Source organism: Chelon labrosus, assembly GCF_963514085.1.
Source record: "Chelon labrosus genome assembly, chromosome: 10".
NCBI lineage: Eukaryota > Metazoa > Chordata > Actinopteri > Mugiliformes > Mugilidae > Chelon > Chelon labrosus.
The window spans coordinates 11,448,326-11,464,911 of NC_140360.1; the positions used below are offsets into that span (position 1 = coordinate 11,448,326).

Below are 16,586 nucleotides of genomic sequence, written 5' to 3' on the forward strand. Positions count from 1 at the left end.
GATGGCTGCTGCCATCAAGGAGTGTCATTGCTATGGGGTGGGGGTGCCTGATCTGGTCTAGGTGGGTGCTACATGTCTAAGTAACAACCACAAGAATGAATGCCAGGTCTAAAAGTTTCCCAGCAGAACACTGAACTGTCACAAGATGATCAATGTTATTCACTTCTCCTGACAGTTGTTTTAATGTTATGGCTGATCGGTGTAGATTATGTGGCCTGAAATGGGGGATATATCCAACAAATGTTGACGAGCTCACTGTGATGCCAACTGTCAAAGCATGATCATCAAAATATGAGCCAAAAGTCCAGCGTTGACAATATATCCTGCACCCCAATCCATGGCAGTGAACACCAGCAGGTAGGAGATGAAGCAGGCAATGACTTAAACTGGAAGGTTTTTCATGATTTCTACTGCTGTGCAGAAGACTGGTGTGTGTGACATGGTGACAACAAGAATCAGAGCCAACAGAAGGAAGAGGGCTGCTGGCCACAATCTGTATTGCATGCATGCAGAGCTCCAGTTGGGTTTGTTAATCAGGCAGAAACCTTTTTTTTAGTCTGAGTTTGATATTGTGTGGCTTTTATGGAGACAGTGAGATTTTCACATCATACATAAATGCAAAAGGCTTAGATGTAAATGGTAAATGTTTATAGCATTGGTAATACAGCTTAGAAAACAATATATTGACATTTAATGTTGGTGTATGGCTACCTATTTACAAACAGCTGCATTAAATGCCAAATGGTAATGCATCAGAGATTACGGCTGGTGTGTTCACACTCACGCTAATTACAGCTCAGTTACATTTACGGTACAAGAGGCTCCCCTGGAGAAGCTTAGATGTGGTGCATAATGGAGCATGGAGGAAATTCACAGTCTCCGTCGGTTTTGAATGGCGCTGCGATGTTTGCGGTTCAAATGGGTAGAGACCACAGGCACATAACATATGAGCATAACAAGGAGCTAAATTTATCATTTACAGTGAGCCTGAGGTTACAGAGGGAGGGCCTGTTCTCTCGTTTATGTGTTGTTTCGGTTGTTAGACAGTGAACTTCTGGTGGACAACTTTTTATTTGCTTTTCATGCTATATTCACAGCTGGGTGTTTATTAAGGCTGGGCGCTGCTACTGATTTAGAAGACATTTCAGTTTTGAAACAGTAACAGTTGACATCGTTTATTTCTGAGATTTGTGGTGTTTTCCCAATATTTTAACTATAGCCGGCACATCTTCCATATTCTTTTCCTTTTGCTCTTCTCTGTCGACATGTTTGTTCATTACAAAATGTTGCCACGTATGTAGCTTTGAGGCCTCTGCTCTCAAGAGTTTTAGCTGCTGTTATGCTCACGTCTTGTTGCGTGGTCTCATGAGACATTCAAAACCAGTCTTGAAAGGCCGCAATGAGATTTAGAACAAGAGGATGTAGGAAATTGCATTTATATAAGAAAATCAATCCAAGGACTTTATGAACTGATATCGAATCTTTCAAATGAAGATCGATTTTAATCAGAAAATTGCGCGTTTAAACCCCAGCGTTAATACAGCTGAATTATAAGTACGATAAAAGTTATTAAAGATCCCTGTCAGTCATGTTTTATGACAATATTCTGCTTGGCACAAAACTTATGTGTTCTTTTACAGGATTTTTTTCAATAACCTGAGAAGGAGTTTAAAATAATAATCTCAAATTATGAATCAGCAAATATTTTCAATTCAGTACCTAACCCAAGGTGTGCCCTGCGTCACAGTGAAGTCCAAGCACAAGTGCTGAACTCATATAAGGTGAACAGAGACAATATAAAAACCATTTGTCACCGCGTGTCAAACTTTGCAAATGCATCATTCAGCACAAAGAAGCTTTCAAGAGAAATAATAAGAAAAACACATTTTTTGAGAGGAGGGCATCTTCAAGAAATGTAATTATATGGACTCACCCTCCTTTGATGTAGTCCAGGAAGGTGTGCTCTGACTCTACGGTGAAAGACAACAAGGACACCTGAGAAAAAAAAAGTGGATTAATTCACGCTTTGTAATTAAGGAAAAACAAAATCTACACATTAACACTGACCTCGGAGCTAACCACCCACAAAATGACTTATCCACGCAGAATGATTTTGTTGCCCAAGCTGCGTATTAGTATTACAATCACTGAACATGAGTGCGGCTGCAGACTGATGGATGATTCGCGTGATGGATATCTAGTCCCAGATTTTAATTGCAGAGTCACAGCACAGAGCAAGAGCAGTGACAGCACCGTGGCTCTTTTATGAACATCTATCACCTCTCTTCACTGAAACGACACCAGCAAGAGTCCCTTAATGCATTTCAACAGACCTGGGCAGTCACCCCATCCGAGGTCATGGCAATGTTTTCCCTTCTACTTACATTCACTGTCTGGATCACGGTGTCTGAGACTGCGAATGGAACAAAAACATTTACGAGCCGAACTGCTTCGCGCAGTCCACTTAGCGGCAACTTCCTGATGAATACAAAAGCCGGCGGGGGGGAGGGAGCGTGCGTGCACTGGGAGATTTCCTCTTATCTCAGATCTCACCGTTCCAGAGTTGATGTATCTCTTCTTCTTTATTTTCTTCTTGGCATTCACCACCTGGTATGAGAGGCAGAATGGAAACGGAGGATAATGATAATGTAAACTTGCAGCACAATTCTTTTTATCCACCCTTGGGCAAGTAATAAAAACATCTTTGTCCTCCTACTCCATGTCTGTAAGGGTAATGGAGCATAGGGAAGGGAATCCAATAACGGCAGCAGGTGAGAATGAGATACCATTGATCATGCCTCGCAGCGAGAGGCAGATTATTCAGAGGGAATTTTTTTTATATAAACACCTACACAATACTGTACATTTTATATGTACATTACCAGCCTTGGGGACAGTGGAGAACATGTCCTATGTCCTATTATAAAGAAAATGGGCGCCGCATACTGAATGAATTACGCTGTGAGCAAAGTCACAAGTGCACAATAAAATGTAATGTGGGCAGATACATACAAAAAATGCACACATATAGGGGAGATAAGCGAGGCGAGGTGAGGGATTACAGCGCTCCCTGCGTTAAATGAAACATATATTTTAAGCTCGCTGTCAAAAACATGCACGCAACAGTAAGTAAGGTCAAATATCTCTACTGCTCATTCTGCAGGTCTGAATAATACCGCAGGAAATGGTGCTGAATAATAAAGTATCCCACTCTCTTCCGTTCTCTACTCTACTCCGTTCTGTGGTTTTCTAAAGCCACTCCTCAACCTGGCCTGCCAAGACGACGCCTCACAGCACCGCGGCCGCGTTCACATGAGGTCACAGAGACATCGCATGCGATTACACCATCCTCCGTTAGCGTTAGCCCGCTGTCATCTCAGCTCATGGAGATAATGTTTGCAAAGCCTTGTGCATGTCGGGTTGAGCACGCAGAAATCTGCGAAGAGCCAAACACCGGAGGCTGTGACCTATTCAAATTCTTTATTTGTCAACAGTGAAAAGGTGGCTTTATGTCGGTTTTTTTTGCCCGCGTCCTGAAATAGACTCAAACTCATTGACATGGCGTAGAGAGCAGGAAGAAACGGCTGCCCTTCGTTTTTTTAATTGAAACGCAGAAAGGTTTGGTGAAGGGTAATGGATGCACTTCCTTCTGCCATGTCAGCAGTGTGAAAGGGCAGCTCTGTATGCAACTCACTCACTTCTGTCATCCTCTCTGTCTCTCCTAACCTATTCCATCATCCTTTCCACTCCCCAATCTCCGTTCTTTTCTTAGAACACCTCCATGACGAATTCAGAGGCTAATAGAATATGGCAAGTGTTTAAATGAGCTGGGACCAATATGGCCTACCGACGCCTCACAGCAATACCTAATCTGGCCTTCCAGACACTGTCCGAAAATACTTCTAATCAGCCTCATAGTGGAGGTGCACCTCCATTTGTATTCTCGCCACAGATGCACCGTTTCTCATCAGGTCTACTGCACCACTTAACCTCTCAGAGGCTTAATGCAGAGTGGGACCAGGCTGGACAGAGCTGTTAATCTCAAGCAGCCCACGCCTCACAGGTAGGACCTGAAGAGTTTCCTGTCATTAAACAAGACCTTGCTGAGCCAAAGGGCACAATAATTTGCTCTTAAATTGAAATAGGATTCTCGCACTGGCCTCTTTTTTTACGCTGAGCAGAATAATTTGTGGCAAAGGTGCATCAACAGTTCATTCATTAACAGCTGACACAAAAACTTGTCCAGGCAGTTTGCTTTCTGTGCTTGAGTTGACTGGAAACAAAGAAACTTCTTACTGAGCAAATAGATGTAGCCTCTCCTCAGAACTGGACATAAATAGGTCATGTGTGCATTGTGACCCCAATTCCAAGGAAGAACCATCAAAAAGTTCAAAGGAAATTTGCAGCAACATTCACAGTTTCAACATGAAGATGCTCTGCTCTGAGGGGAAATCATAGACTGTGTAAATATGGACAGAGGGACAGCTCCTCAAAAGTGAAGCCAAAGCAAGTAGAGCTCCCCCTGGTGTCTGGCTGCAGTATAGCTCATAAGCTCCACCCCCTCCATGTTAGTGGATGGGACTCGGGCCAAACTAAAACACTAAAATACACGTCAAATACTTTTTTTACAAGGATGGTTTCTGTCATTTTAGGTAGTTCTGTCACATTTATGCATGTATTAATTAAACGAAAACGAGAATGAGTGTGGAGGAAGTGTGGTTGGGTCATCGATAAGATTCTGGCTCCAAACTGCCCGTATCCCCGGGAAAATAACATCAATTTGACCAATACTAGGAAGTTGCGACACGTTGTCCATATTTATACAGTCTATGGGGGAAACAGAGAGGAACAACAGTATATTGACTGTCATTGTCTGCACTCACCTCAAACGCATTTAACTGGTTCTGACCCCGACAAAGCTCTTTGTAGCTTGTGGTGAATTCTCCGATGAAATCGTGGCTGATGTAAAGAGACAAAAAACACAGCATCACATAAGAGTTTATGTCAACACAGCCGGTACAACCTTGACACTAGAGGAATTAAACCATAATCAAAAATGCACAGATAATAATCACTGTTTAAATCTAATTCTAATTAGCAGCGGTAAAGTCGTAAGAATTGTGAATGTCTCGGGAAGGTTTAATTTACAGGAGAATTGAGGAAGAAAGCACATAAACAAGTTTCATAAATGTCTTCTTAATGAGTTCATAATCATAAATGCGTCTGCATGTGTGTGTGCACGCATCCATTACCTCCCATCTCTGTCCCAGTCATACACTTCTATCTTGATCGTCCTGTAAAACACAATAAAAGAAGAAAAAGCCTTTGTCTGTGGGAGAACATTTATGCGCTACGTGATCTAGTACCCTAATGTGATTAAGGACAAACCTCACAAAGAACATTTCTGAAACAAAACAAGCTATTACAGGCCATTAATTGTTGGTGAAAGCTGAATTAAATCAATGACAGAAAGCCTGCTCTGTGTTTTGCATGCAAAAGATGCAGACGTCTTCCTGAGGATTTAATAATGGCGGCATAAATGTGTTACCTCTTTGAAGCCAGACTGTGCTGCAGTCTGAGACCAGTCAGGTTTTAAAATAATGGCAAACCAGTGCCGGTCTATTTCAGTCAAGCATCAAAATAACCTTTTAGAGCAAGTTGACAACTTCTTAAACAAATTGTTTACTAGCAGTATTGTTTGTCTCACACAGAAGGGAGCAGGGTGATAGAGCGATATAAGTTTGGGGAAAGCATTTTCTCAGCACATGACAAAGTCAGAACACTAAACCTCTTGGGAAGCAGTATTATTTGCAAGTTCCCGAAATAAGTTGGAAGGTGAAAAACCAAACAACGAGGCCTGAGAGAATTCACTGCAGAATGAGGAAAGTGCTTCCTCTTTTCTTCTTGATCTGTTGGAAACACTAGTGGCTTGCCGCCGCCCCGCGCTCCCATCATATGCTGTCAATCATGTGTCAGCTGGTTTGACAAAGGGGGAGGGTGATGGAGGCCTGCCCTGTTATCCTGACCTGAACTCATTCTGTCTGCACTACTTCCCCACCAACAAAAGTGTCCAATCCATGTGTCGAGGGGATAGACTAGGTCAGAATAGAAGAGTGAATCTCTAAAACCAGTCTTTATCTCCCTCTATACTGAAACATATGACAAACCCAGATATTTAGAGTCAGAGAGACAAAACCATCACCTCCTCCTTGTAATCCTGACTGACAGGAAATAATGCGTTTTGACACTCAGAGCCCCTCAGCAATGATTCCCCAGTGACAAGCCAACATTAAAATAAAGGATGACGGTCAGAGGCAGCACTACAGCACGTTTCACTTCAGATCAATTTCATTTCAGTTCTTGCACATGTTTGAGTGTAAATGGCAGAGATTTCACTTCCCCGTCACTACTCAAGCCACATGATTAAAAGAGATTTATCAGATTCGGTGCACGCCAGTGAAAGACGTGACCGCGGAGAGGCAGTAAACGTCATCATTTTATCCGTAGATTTACACGACAAATGCGGGCGAGAAGAAAATGTGAGGTGCAAATCATGAGTCTTGTCCGCGCTGAGGCATCAGCTGCCCTGTCGATGCGTTTGAAAAATGTCTGAAAAATGAACCTTTGAACCACTGCACATGAGACGCCTCAAAACCCATCTGCCGCAACTAGAACAATTACTTTTTAAACACAGAATGTGATTTGTTGAAAAGTATCTGGATCAAAGGAAAGTGGCACTGCTGGACGGATTTTGGAAATCTATCCGAACATGACAAAAATCACAACAGAGCTAACGGCAGATAGTTTACCAAAAAAGTCAAGAGACCCTAAATTGCAGTAGATTTCTCTTGTCATCAAAATCCTCAAAGGGAATCAGGCGCCTTTCATGCTTCTGCTCCATCTGTCTGACCCAATTAGCTTCTCCGGGCAGGTGAGCAGAGACGGGGATCGAAGCAAAGAACCTTTGTTGACACCCAGTGTGGGGGAGAGGGCAGGGTTTGACGGGCACTTTGACGACTTCTACACACTCTGGTGGCTGTCGGTGTCCACGCGCTTTCATGCTTATGCACACACACACACAGAGTGGAGATTCTGTGTTGTTCCAGCTACCTGTCAGTGTCTGCAGAACGACAAGCACAGCCGCTCTCCCTCCCCTCCCTCCTTTCTTTTTCTCTCCTGTTATTTTTTTATTTTCCTGCCAAACTCTTCCTGCTCCTCAGGTGTCTCGTGAGGCCTTTTGCGCTGAGGAGATTCAGATAAGATAAAAGATGCCACTGCAGCGGCCAATCAGAAACTTGAAATGCTCTGAAAGGCTCTCGCTGGTGTGCAAATCAATGCAAGGCCAGGCGAGGTAGCAAGCAGTCAGAGAAAAGGCCTGTAATAGATTCTGCCAGCAGATAATCAAATGGCTCTGAGGATTGATGAACTGATCCGTTTTGAAATGAGTGCATCCATACTGAAACTTTGATTTCCTCTAGAAAACCGCAGTGTGTATTTGTGTGTTCGCATCCTGGGTTAACCTACCTCTCATAGTCTCCGTTGCAGAGCGCTCTGACAGGGATGGAGAAGGGCTGCCAAACAGGGTTCAGCGTGTTCTTCACCACCTCAGTCTTGTGACAGATGGTGAACCTGGAGCCGCAGGTCAACAGGGATTTAAAATCTTAAAGCACACATCTCTAAAAAAAAAAAAAAAAACGCAGTATGCAGCAGAGTTCAGGGGGTCTCAGGCTAATTCTCATGACCTTGCGCCCCTTCCTCTTGGACCTTCACGCCCTCACACCTGACTTTGATAAAAAAAACCCGCAGAGAAGTTGAAGCAAGAGGCGAACTCACGTGCCGTCCTCGTTACTTCTGTAGAAGACCATGAAGGGATCCGACTTTCCAAAGAAGTCTTTCTTATCCAGTTTGTTGGCACAGAATTGCATGGTGGCGTAATCCTACAGAGAGAGCGAGAGTCACAGAAATGGAAAGACAAAAAAAAAGTTAAAAAAACATCGTAAATCCATGCTCCTGCTTCTGTTTACCTCCTGTTGTGTGTTTATACATGCTGTGTGCCCAGACATAAAAGCACCAAAGCACCAAATAAAAGCAAAGTGCTGACTGAATCCTAATAAGAGGAGAGCGAAACCAACCGGTGGGCTCTAGCTTCCAAAACCGGCAAACGCATTCATTACCATTTCTTCATTATGCAACTCCTGCACAACACCGTGGATGGGATAAGAGATATGAAACTGAAAATACCTTGTGCTGAATACAATAATAGTAACAATTTGAAGCACCGTGCATGGGCGCAGAAATGGATTCTAAAACCCTGCACATGGAGGGACGGATGGAGCGCTGTGTACATAAAGGATGCGGAGGGTGTGAGTGCAGCTAATGATACATTAGAAAGCCTGGTATTATCATAATTACACTAATTTAGGCTGCATTTCAATGTGCACTGCCATATCAGGGACAATGGGCATGGCCCATAATGCTCTTTATTCCAGATAGTCTCCCCGCGGTCAAGGTATTAGTCGGCATTGTATAATAATGAGGCAGCATAGTGGGCACGCTGGACAGTTAAATGTCCACATCAGTAGAAACTCTCCAAAGTGTTCTCCAACCCTAAGAGAGTTCACATCAATGCTGTCTGAGCCTTTAGCCCTGAAACATACTGCATATGCAAGTCTGGTGTCTACTCATCATATCTTAAAGAGCAGCAAAAAGCAGAGCTGGTTTTATCTAGCCAGACTCTCGGGCATTTGGGTTTTGAAGCGCCGCTGTTAGATGTGAAGCAGCATGGTGCTGGGCAAGGCCTCTATTGATTGCTTTGACCCACATCAGGGCGGCGCGCTCTGCCTCTGACCTGCCTCTCACTAACCTCCACCACCTCATTTTATGCCTTGGACACAGACACAGCCCGGACCTGACACTGAGACAAACGCAGAGCGAAAGAAGCCTCTACATGGATATAGAGTACAATAATGGAGTTAACTGATTATCGCCGTTGTCTCCAATCATATTTAGCTGCAAAATGTTTCGTTACAGACATTGTGGAAACAGAGGAAAAGTAAAGAGAAAATTAAAACAGCCAGTGGAGGCGGCTAAATGGGCGACTGTGCGTCTATTTTCATTTCCTACTGTCATTTCCAGTTATTATCTGCATTTCCACCCAGTCTGCAAACTAGAAAAAAAAAGCTTGTTACCAGAAAATTGTCTTTTTCCAATTTGTATAGTTGGATACGGATCAGCCAGTTACAGAGCCATCCACTGCGCATTTTATACCTGGAGTGTGTAAAGTTCTCCCTTGGCGGCTTTTCACAAGCACATCTAATTTTCCAAGTTCCCAATCGGCAGATTAAAAAAAATAAATAAATAAATACCAAACACATCATGTTAGAAGAGTTTGCTGAGGTCAGTTTTCCACACCCTTAAAAATAGCACCAACCATATAACTGTCCTGCTTAACCCTGACACAGCCTCTACAATTACACTATCATGGCAACACAGAGCCTAAGGCCTTCATTAGGCACAGATACATACCCACTTTAGAGCCAAGCAGTGTTCTCTCATTAAGTGGGGAAGAGGCAGAACATTCATTTCAGCCACTGCGGTTTAGGAGCAGCAGTGGAATACTGAGTGCAGTCTCCATCCTCCTTCCTATTTCTCTGCTCTACCAAGATACCGCTGCATGGGGTAAGTGGCGGAGCAATGCACACTGTTAGGTTCAGAAAGCGGGGCTGGTCTCTCAAAAGTAGCGATGCAGACGATACCTGCATTCATGTAAAATAGGCTCATGACGTCCGCGGTATAGCAGCGCGTAAGTGAATCACCAAATGAATAATGAGCTAGAGGATTATATGAGCCAGAAATTAACACAGGCTCTTTTGTATGCTTCACGCGCCACTCCATTCATTGGGGTGTTTATCTACTATGACTGTAAGCCTCAGGTGAAGGAGGTTTTTTGTGAATGTAAGTATCCGTTATACGTACGGTGCCACTTAAAAGGAATTTGCTCACTTCAGAATTTTCCACATTCCTGCACAAAAAATGACTCAAAACATCAGTGGATTTTCACACAAGCAGTGAGAATAGACAAAGAGAGTCCAATCAAACAAATGGAACTGAGATATTAGGCTTTATCCAGAAAAGTTAGCCAATATTACATATCTGTGAGGTGCAAAGTAAGTGAATCTGTGTATCTAATCAATGTAATGAGACCTGGTTGTCGTTCAATGCCAATACCAATCAGGTATTGGTCACAGTCTGATCTTCACAACACATGTTTGTGGAAGGGGATGACGGCACGGACAAAGGAGCTTTCTGAGGAACTGCAGGAAAAGAGTTGTTGCTGCTCATCAGACCAGAAAACCATCTCTAAAGAGTTTGGAATCCACAAATCCACAGTCAGGGCAACTTCTAAGCAACTAAAGGTCTCTCCCACTGTGGCTAATGTTCATATTTAAGACTCCACCATCAGGAGAACACTGAACAACCATGGTGTGTGTGGCAGAGCGGCAAGGACAAAGCCACCGCTCTCCAAAAAGAACATTTCTCCCTATCAGCAGTTTACTAAACACCGTGTGGACAAGCCAGAAAACTACTGAGGAAACAACTCTGCATTCCAGCATCAGAACCTCACCCTGTCTGAAACATGGAGGCGGTAACGTCCTTGTTTGGGCCTGTTGTTCCAGCGAATTCTAAAAGAAAATGTCAGGACATCTGTCTGTGAGCTGAATCAGAAGAGAAACTGGGTCATGCAGCAAGACAACGACCCCGAGCACACGAGTCGTTCTACAAAGGAATCGTCAGAGAAGAACTGGATTATTGTTTCGGAACGGCCGAGTCAAAGTCCTGAGTCATTTTTTATGCAGACAAGTCGAAAATGCTGAGGAGTGCAAGTACTTTTAAGCGGCACTGTACACGCAAATAAATATTAAAGAAAACAGAAGTGAAAAAGACAATAAACAACAGAGAGTCTACAAACACTGTAAAAAAAAAAAAAAACTTTTGTGGCAAATTTGTGATTTCAGGGTCAAGAACTAAAATTGCCTCAATCTGATTTGATCTTAAAGAAGCCTTACGCACTCTGTTTAATCCATAGACAGGCTTAAATAGAGGTTTCCAGCTGTCATATGTAAAGTGCTGTGTGCTTTACTTAGATTTAAATCAGACAGAATTGCAGCTGTTCCATGAGGAAGATCTGAAACTGTGCCAGCCACTGCTCAGCAGTCGTATGTGCCAGAGATAACAACAGCCAGGGGGAAGCCTTTGATCCATGCAGAGGCTGTTGCTCTGTCTAATGATACCTGGCAAATCCACCGCAAAGTTCAGAGCCAACCCACCTCTTGGTTAACAGTCCCCGCAGAACCCGCGTTACTTCCTCAGTCGATTCCCACTCTGCTATTTCCCCAAACAAGAGCTGCAGTGTTTACCTCGGGCGACGCAGAAACTCAGCCGCCTCCATTTGTTGGTCACAGGTGGATTACAGAATACACACCACCCAGATGGATGATAGCAATTTTAAACTGCTATAATTCACAGTTGTGGGACTTTAGCTGACAACGGTGTCTTCAATCATCCTTTATAATCTGTCTTTTCTGTCATATTTCTGTTTTCCATTCAGGGTTAAACTTTGTGTAAACGGGGCAGGTCTAGAGTAACATGTCAAGTCCGTGTCTCCCTAACTGAGTCTGCAAGAAAGGAAACGGTCATTTGTACCAGTAACAATCATTTGCATTTATATTGCTAAATCACTTCTCGAAGTGGCGCTTCGCAGTGATGGTGCTAACTCCTGTCATCACAGATGCAACACACCTGATGGCTCACAGGAGCCCTTCAATGACTGTGAGCGCGGACACTTCAGTCCACCAGGACACAGTCAGTGATGGTTATCATGACAGTTTCATTATCAGTTCCCCTAATCCCCCTAATCAGGTACAACCACTGTAAACCTGTCACTAAACAGGAACCTTACAAAACCCTGAATCTCTATATTTCTACATGTATTAGGACATCATAAAACATGGATAGGGAAGCTAAATTTGCTCTCTGTGGAGCCTCTGAGGGAGGCCGACTGTTCCGGCCAATAACTCTCACTACTTTCTCCTGCTCCACTGGCAGTACTATAATGTGATTATTTACTGTCTTCATTTAGCTGTGTGCAGAGAAAGCCAATGGGCATTAGTGGACACAGGTTATTAACGCAGACTCATGGATTAACACGCTACACTTCGGCGCAAATGCCTGTTTTAGTGATTGGAATGAAGGCGGTCTCATTAAACAACCATTGAACCTCGTAGAATATTCACTGTGTACACAATTTCTAAATGACGAACACAACCGCACAGCAACCCGCCGTATCCTGCTCGTTTAACGAGGACGTTTATGATTCTATATATCTTGAACTGAAGTCAAGGATATTAAATTTCCCACTTCACTTCAGTGGGCTTGTGAACATTGCTAAACATGCATTATGCATCAGTTCCCCACCACAGTTTCACACTGACATGTCACAGTCTATCAATACATTCAATTAAGCCCTGATGTGCACATTGTTAAAGGGCCCAAATTAGAAAAGTGAACAAAGCAAAACATTTACTCTGAACCTTACAGTGTAAACACATTAAAAACACATTAAAAAGTAAACTGGCTGAAAGTTTTTTTTGGACTTACTCTGCAGTTTCCCAACTCCTCGGCAGACAAGATAATGGTTCCACATTTCTTCCCGGGTATGCCACTGTGAAAAAGACAGATATCATTCAACTCTTCCAACAAAAGCGTTATCTTTAAAAGGTTAGCAGCTTGGCACTGATAAGCCTGATGTCGCATTTTGTCTTTGAGTATTGCCAATAAACACACCGATTCAAATTTGTCCGCAGCTTCCATCAACTCTGGCGAGTCTAGTTATCTTCTGAGAGTGCAGCTGAGGAGATCTGTTTTGCTTTTACTCTACAGCTTGGATTTGTCACAATTCCTCCACTGACACACAAACAGTAGATAAAAAGTCTGCAAAGCTTTCATACTGTCACTCTTTATAACATAATACACACATAAAATTATAGCTTTAATCCAATACTAAATATTACATTAGCGTGACAGTTTGACAGCTGTAATGATCACCCTACTTTTTTTCTTACCACCTTAAGTGAATCAAAAACAAGTTATAAATACAGATTATGTTGTAAAATCTAGCACAACGAGGAATAAAACCGCTGGGACGCAGAACTCCTCAGATGCCGGCTTGCCTGCGCCACGTTAAGACTTTAAAGCTCGGCAGGTCGGCAGTTGTTTACCGCCGATTCCCGCTCCGGCAGATGATCAAGACACAAGAGAGCTTCCCTGCATGTCTGTATATCTGTGCATCACCTCTTCGGTAACCTGCCAATCCAATGGTTCGAACGAAAATAGAAACGGCGTTGCTCCGGAGTTTGTTCTAAATGGTATTCAGCTGTGTTTTCTGAAGTGGAACAAAATGATTTATATATATATGTAATCTCATCAACTCTCAGCATCCAGGGAAGCTGAGAGAAAAAGGTAGAGCCCATTCCACCCAACATGTATCTGCTTTCCAATCAAACGCCAGCACTCCAGCTGCTGACACTCCTGTCATCTATCTGGACAAAGAAGGAAATTACATGAGAGTCCTGCTGCGGCCTAAGCTGGAGACCAATCATTAGAAGGTCATACCTGCCGCAGATCCTCATCAAGCTGTGACAGCTGATCTGAATGTGAATAATAACGGATTCTACTCCGCTAAACGGGAGTCTTTGACTACAGCAGAAGAAGCTTGCATTATTTACAAAGTCGGTCTAAAGCTCAAACCTGCAATGACCGAAACTTTCAGAACTAGATTAAACCAGGGGAGCCATTAGGAGAGAGAGAGTGTGGTTTTTCTCTGTCTTATCTACCTGTGCAGGACGTGTAGGTATTGTTTTTAAGACGTATGGTACAGGGTGATTCCATTAACCTCTCGCAGGTTTTCCCAGGCCTATATAAAACATACAGACAAAGCCCAAGGAAAGCAACTGGAGCCCCTGATGTAGCACCTTTGATCAATAGCTCGATACAAATTCACCAACCAAAGCATCCAGCTGCAACGGCTGTGTAGTCTTTAATGAGGAAAAACGTTAAATGAAGCCATGGCAATCCGAGAAGGCAGACACATTTCATCCTCAGGCTCTGTCTTTAAGGTCCCTGGAGACCAGTCTCAAGGTGAATTAACCGTCCTTGAATTATTGATGGTTCGGCCTGAGTCGCCACTGCTGTGCAGTTTCATGGCGCCTTGAAGAAGCAGTAAAGCCCTCACCAATGAGGCCTGTAAACCCTGCACACTCCACAGGTCACATTATCTCCCTGAGGTCACGGTAATGACTGATACTCCATCAAACTAGGAAATGAGATCCAGCGATCGGTAAAATATCAGCTCCGGATACGTTAAGATGCGCCACACTGCTCTAATCTCTGCCGCTGGAGAAGAGGGCCCGCACCAAAAGGGCAATGGTTTTTTAAATTAGGCATGCATTATTGAGGGCGGCATTTTCCCTGACAATGACTAGTTAAGAGCAAGCGAGCGCTGAACGGGTAAATACTGTTCCTGCCAATTATCTGTGGCACATGACTTCCCCTTTTTCATAGCTCAGGCTTTTTTCGGCGAGCTCTAACAGCTCCTGTGCTGCAATGTGACTGCTGGTGATATGAAGAGTCCTGCATCAAGAGGCCTCATTCTCTCGGCAATCATTCACGGGCGGTTCCTCGGTGAGAAAACGCTTTGATGATGAAATTATGTGAAATGTGCTGCCGTGGTCCTCCTTCCTGTACTATCGGCAGCGAACGGGGTCTACAGTCTGACTGCCGTGAGGAACTGACAGGATTTAATTGGTCGGTCGTGTAAATGTGTGCTACATTTGCAGGATCTGAATATTTAAATGACTCCAGTCGAAACAAACAGGTCGGGGTACTTTGTGACGTTTTACAGTCGTGAAAAATTCCCAGCCTAACAAAACGTGACCGCTTTAGTGTTTCAAGTTACATCATCTTCCATATGTATTCTGTATGTAGCTCTGAACATGTTTGATTCTTTGTGTTTTGATTTCTTAGTGACATCTTTAAAACGAAAATTCGAATGCTCAATTACAATGCGATCACAGATTGAGTCATTTTCATATCTTAACCAGACAAATTGACATTCAGGATGTTGTAAGCTGATGTGATTTAACTGTACAGTTAAGAGGAACAACAGTATAGAAAGAAGATTGAGTTTACAGAGGCAGTAATGGCATCTAAATTCAGAGCAGCAAAGAGCAGACACTTGAATAGAGTTTTATTTTGACGTGGCAGATTTGTTCGGAGAAGACTGATGACAGCCTGTTATCATCCATGCTTTCTGTGCTTTCCAGATGATTAATGTGCCGTAATAAAGTCTTTCAGCATCTCAGGTTAGCGGTTGACAGCGCTAAACGTATGCTAACTAGCCGCTATTCTTGACACAATTCACCGCTCGCAGTCTTCCCTTGGCACTCGACACACACCGTGCCATATGTTCCTGACCGATCCAATGTCTGTCCTTGATGCGTGCCGATGCTGACCTTATGTTCGCAGTCAGACGAGCATCACGCCTCCCTTCCTTTGCAACAGCAACCCGGAGGATCAAACGTAACTTCATGAAGCAAACAAACCGGTAGAGACAGCACTAAACCGGGGTCTTGTAGCACACGGGCGTCCTGCAGCCAGAAAAAAAGGTAGAAGGAAGAAGTAGTGCTGCCATGCTCTTAGCTCACACTGGAATAGAGTTAGCTGCAGCTGTCTTGACAGATCCTCTGTTTGATCAGCTGAATAGGAAGAGATCAAGGAGCATATTTCAACATCACTACAATTACTTGGTCAAAGTTTTTGATGCTGCTGTTCTAAGGAATACCAATGAGAATGCTTTGTATATTTCTTTGCCAGGGTGAGGATGCATTTGAGTCATCCAGTCCTAAAAGAAAAAAAAACTAGCATAAAAGATTATTGTGCATGACATAATATATTTTGGATCTTCAAGCTCAATGTATGGCCTCTATAACTTCCCATCTAGACGCAGGTGCTGTCGTGAAATAGTGATTCACAGTGCCTGTATCCCCCATTACCTATCAGCGCGGAGGAGGGGGTGGATGGTGGCTGGTGAGATTAAAGTCCAAAGAGGGAGAAGGAAGCGATTGTTGATGCCGTTCACATTAGGTCATTAGGATGAGGAATGGTCTTGATATTTAACAACGCCGCAACGTGTCATGCATATGAGAGCGAGGGAAGGTTATCCGCTCAACAACATGAGCGAGAGCCCAAGAGGATGAAAATTATTTTTTTTCTCTCTCCCCCCAACACTGCAGTGGTTGCAGGGTGGGTCTTCATGTTTTCCTACGAGGCGAAATGACTGCAGTGCTGTCATGCCCAAAAAAAAAGTGTTATTTTTGCAAATTCACACCTACTGAGTGTGGATAATCAAATTAAAACATTTTGGAGGGTGGGGTACAAAGCAAAGCGAGGAGTAAGATGAGGAAAAGGATGGTTTTCACTGCACAGAAGAATTGATTGATTTCACTGTTAAGGTCAGTGAATGTGTCTGG

The 16,586-nt window shown here is 43.4% G+C and overlaps 1 protein-coding gene across 4 annotated transcripts in view; it reads right to left on the reverse strand.

The window, feature by feature from the left end:
• The window catches only part of cpne5a (copine Va), a gene marked incomplete at its 5' end in the record, with an annotated part of 70,511 nt that overhangs the window by 23,966 nt on the left and 29,959 nt on the right, over window positions 1-16,586 (reverse strand). For all 4 annotated transcript variants that reach the window (XM_084553457.1, XM_084553455.1, XM_084553456.1 and 1 more), the window contains 7 exons: window positions 1,934-1,995; window positions 2,554-2,607; window positions 4,884-4,959; window positions 5,253-5,294; window positions 7,525-7,629; window positions 7,834-7,937; window positions 12,658-12,721. In XM_084553457.1, the coding sequence (XP_084409583.1) occupies window positions 1,934-1,995; window positions 2,554-2,607; window positions 4,884-4,959; window positions 5,253-5,294; window positions 7,525-7,629; window positions 7,834-7,937; window positions 12,658-12,721 (507 nt within the window). The remainder of the gene's footprint in view (window positions 1-1,933; window positions 1,996-2,553; window positions 2,608-4,883; window positions 4,960-5,252; window positions 5,295-7,524; window positions 7,630-7,833; window positions 7,938-12,657; window positions 12,722-16,586) is intronic.